The sequence below is a fragment of the Morone saxatilis genome, unplaced genomic scaffold, assembly GCF_004916995.1.
Source record: "Morone saxatilis isolate NCDOM2014 unplaced genomic scaffold, NCSU_SB_2.0 Contig12, whole genome shotgun sequence".
In the NCBI taxonomy this organism is placed as follows: domain Eukaryota; kingdom Metazoa; phylum Chordata; class Actinopteri; family Moronidae; genus Morone; species Morone saxatilis.
In genome coordinates, this window is record NW_023339674.1 from 16,309,676 (window position 1) to 16,313,951 (window position 4,276).

General features: G+C 44.7%; 1 protein-coding gene across 1 annotated transcript in view; it reads right to left on the reverse strand.

Annotated features, from left to right (window-relative positions):
* The window catches only part of shc2 (SHC (Src homology 2 domain containing) transforming protein 2), a gene marked incomplete in the record, with an annotated part of 14,158 nt that extends 10,899 nt beyond the window's left edge, over positions 1-3,259 (reverse strand). Inside the window, 1 exon segment of the mRNA XM_035654008.1 lies at positions 2,211-3,259. Within this exon segment, the coding sequence (XP_035509901.1) occupies positions 2,211-2,978 (768 nt within the window).
* Between the last annotated feature and the right edge of the window lie 1,017 nt (positions 3,260-4,276).

Sequence of the window (4,276 nt, forward strand, 5' to 3'; positions counted from 1 at the left end):
TCCTATCCTTCTGGCCAACTCTCCAACACAGACTGTTCCTAGGACTTCAGGGACACTGACTTTCCAAGAAGCATTCCTTAGAAATTGAATAACCCCGGACTGCTCAAACTTTGTTGCATCGTAGCTTTGAGATCATAGCTGTTTTATAGTTTATCAATGTAAAAAATGTCCTTAGCCTAGTTCATTACCTGATATCTTCTCATTTTACCACGAAGGCAAGGCAAGATCAAGAATATTTTTTTGTTGTGTAAGGAGGGATGAACAGATGACGGACAGATACTGACGACAGCTGGATGTTACCAAACAGTATCTGGATAGTGTAGACAGTGAATGATTACATTCAGTGCATACAGTCCTGTCTTGTTTGTAATTCATGTTGTGAGTGGCGAAAATAGTACATTTTTCAAATTGTGGACAACAAAAGTTCCTTCTCATAAAGCAGAGTTTAGACCACAAAATGTACTCACGTCACCATGGAAAGACCTTTCTGGAAACTGCACCAATAGTAACAAAAAATTACATTACAGATATTAATTATTTAAAGGGGGGAATACTGTGGGCCAGCTTGTAAGGGGACAGTACAAAATGATAGCAGTCTGGTTTTAATATAGCTCTCTAAAAGATAGCTGCTTTGGCAGCTGCAGTGATTTGTTTGATAGTTGCTGCAGTGTCCTGGCTGTCAGAGATGGCAGATGCAGGCCAGACACAGCCTGACAAAGAGAAAATGTAAAGGAGAGAACAAATACTAATAATCATATTTGTGTCTCTCCCAGCAGAGGTGTGACTGTGTGTGAGTGAGAGAGAGGGAAAGAGGGAGAGAGAGAGAGGGGGATGCACTGAAACAGAAATAGAGGGAGAGAGAGCTGTGGGCTATGGTAGCTATGCTGATTAAAAATGGCACAGCGCAGCAGAAATCTACTGTCACTTTGACACTAATACATGCAGCAAGTACTGCTCCCTGCATAGATTTACCACTGAACTGCACGTATAGTACTGCTTTCACTGCCGTGAAATGCATTTCAAGCATTAGCTTACACAGGCTATCTAAAATGATTGCAGTACACCTTCAGATGTTAAAAGCTTGGCCTGATAATTAACTGAGATATCAATCACATATTAGAGCAGCACATGTTATGAATCTAGGAGACCCCTCCCATACTGATCCAACCGTCCTCTTCCACATCACATGATGCAAATGACTGTGATTAAATGTAATTGAATATAGGAATGAATGGTGCCTGTATAATGCCATTAGAAAGTGTGCTTGGGGCCCAGACTGGGCTAATCAAGAGCCATGTCATTAGTTTGAGGAGAAGAGGGGGAAGAGCAGTGCAAGAGGGGTGGAGGTGAACAGGCGTGGGGGACCGCTGAGGAGATCATTGACATTGACGTCAAGCAGTCTGCTCAGGGAGGTAAACCTTTGTAAACACACTGATAAAGATATCTCTTCATAAGACAAAATTGCCTTTTTTATTTATCACTCTTATCTCTCTGGTGAGACAAGCAACCACCCTCTTTCTATTTAGCCCGATCTTATTTTTAATAAACACTTTGTTTACTATTTGTCATTCAAGCATACTATAATGTAACTAGCTATAATACAGGTTAGGTTCACTATGCTGGGGGACTGTAAATCACATTTTATGGATAAAGTATTTGCACATATGAATGTAAACAATCCTGAAACCACACAAAGAACACCACTCCCACAAGCACACAGTGGGAGCTCACAGACAAACATAGGTTACATGCACTATAAATATGGTTATATAGTAATAGTATATGATGCATATAACCTAAAGTAAACAATGCAGCAACATAATGATCCTGACTACTGCGTACACAATTTCATGGTTTATCTTTCTCCACCCAGTGTGCTACCCTGACGCAGTCTCCCTACCAGCCACACCAAGCCATCTATCTGGATTAAATTATGTATTCCCCTGCCCTCGCCACATGAGCTGCATAACAAACTGCCTGGCACTGTGGTGTCCTTTTGTTTCCCACTCAGATAGAGCAACCTTTTAACAGTGTCATTAATATTACGTGGTTCACTGATTACTGTGAGCAGTTAATTTATATATGAGCACCACTAAAAAGAAGTTATTTAATTTTGCTGTACACGCGTTCAAATCCTGGATTAGGTGGTGTTTAAGTGGGTGTTTCTTCACAATAGATACATTTTTTAAAAAAGGTGCCCACTGACTCACCCTGACAATGTAAGAGGCCCCTGGTCCTGCAATCTTCTTGTCAGGGTGCAGCCAGCCTTGAGAGGGTTTGTGGATGAAGCTACCTTTCTGGATGAAGTCCTCTCCCCCTGGCCACATGCCTTCCACCCTTGTCCTGCGGTTCAGTCCTGACCTGGAGCTGCTGGAAACCCCAGGGCTCGCCATTGCCTCTGTGGCCCCAAACCCGTGGCCCCCTGGACTGGCAGAGTTTGCAGCTGCAACTGCTCTCTGCCCTCGAATGGCCTGCAAGGAACAGGGGGTGACACAAACAGGGTCACAGGAGTTAAGCACTGCTGCGAGACTGGCCACTGGGCCACTGGCTGAGGTCGCACCACTGGACCGGTGTGATGATGAAGAATGGGAGACAGAGGCCTGGGAAGAGGCTGCTGCTGTTTTGCCCGAGTCCTTGCTAGAGCTAGAGCTGGAGCTGGAGTTGGACGGGCTCCGGCTGAGTAGGGAGTTAGAGAACTTCCACTGGGGCATCTTAGGGATGAGCATGCAGAAGGTAGTGGTGGCATCTTGATCCCCATCCAGGCAAGGGGAGTCGGCCAGGGCTGCAGCCCCAGCAGAGGAGGATGATCTGGCACTGGGATCCAGAGGAGGCAGGGGAGGCAGAGGAAGGCTCGGGGTGGAGGAGGAGACCACCGGTGTGGCCACAACTTTGCCGCTCATGGCTAAGCTCTGCATCAGGTCGTCAGAGGAGGTCACAGACTCGTTGCGAAAGCGGCCATACTTTGGCTTAAGGAGCATGCCCGGAGGAGTCGCCTGAAGCAGGAGCTGTGATGGGGGGATAACTGCCAGAGGATGAGGAGGGGAAAGGGGAAAGGGGAAAGGGGAGGGGGGGAGAGGTGTAATGGAAGCCGGGAGAAAACTAGAGAGAAAATCTTCCAGGTGAAGTCCTATATCCTTGTCAACTGAACGCTGTCTGGTCCTCTCCCGTTCACACACACGCACACACACTGTCCCACTCTCATGCCACTCTCCTCTGTGTCTGAGCTGGCCTGCTTCCTTTCACTGCCTTAGGCATGCTCACTCTATGCTCGCAGTCTCTCTCTCTCTCTCTCTTTCTCTCTCTCTGGATGATGTCATTGGGTCTATTAGCCCTGCCCTGCCCGGCTGCTCTCAGACTGTATTAGCCAAAACACATCTGCCTGAACCACCCTACTCTCAGACAAACGCACACACCCCACACTCTTAGAGGAGATTCTGCATGAATAGCCTGTGTCAATGTATAAACTGAGATATCAACAAAATAAATATACTAAGGTTAGCCTATAAATAGGATCACTCAAAGCAAAGTCAACACTCTTTTCTCTCTCTCTAGATAATAAATATTTGAATTTGTAAAGAATGTCTACTTGCTCTTTTTATGTTAATGAAGTGAGAAAACATATGAAGAATAAGCAGGCTTCCTTGGTTCCACCTAACATAAATAGGGTCTCAGTGTATTTTGTACTTTATCTGTATATTGCACTCATTTGTAAAAAGCATCTACCATAATCAGTCTCAGTAAAGGAATTTTATATATTACCTAAAAAAACTGATTGTGAATGTGAGTAAATACCAGCATGAGTCTCATTCAACAGCATTTTGTTTGTGAGTCCATGTGTGTGTGTGTGAGAGAGTGTGTAATTCCATTTGTCCTGGCAATAGACAATAACTTAACAGAGGCAACAATGCAGCTACACTCATGAGGGACTTCGTGTCTATAAACATCCACCCTATCCCATCTGCCTGAATTCTCTTCCCAACTTCCCTCACATCTGCCTCCCCAGAGAGCAATCAACCATCTCAGCATGATCCTTTTTTCTCCTCTCTCGCACCCTCCCTCATGCCTTCTCCTCATTCCCTGTTTTCTAATTCACTATTTCACATTGAATTATTACACAAAGGTAACAAAAAGTATGCAGCATCAGGATTCCCAATGTTTTCTTCTTTTTATGGTGGTCGAATTATACACACAGGTGGAAGCAAATGCAAGGTATTAAAGGTATTATCATGTCTTGAATCATCCACCATAGCCACAGAGGTTATTCAGTCTTGGAAAA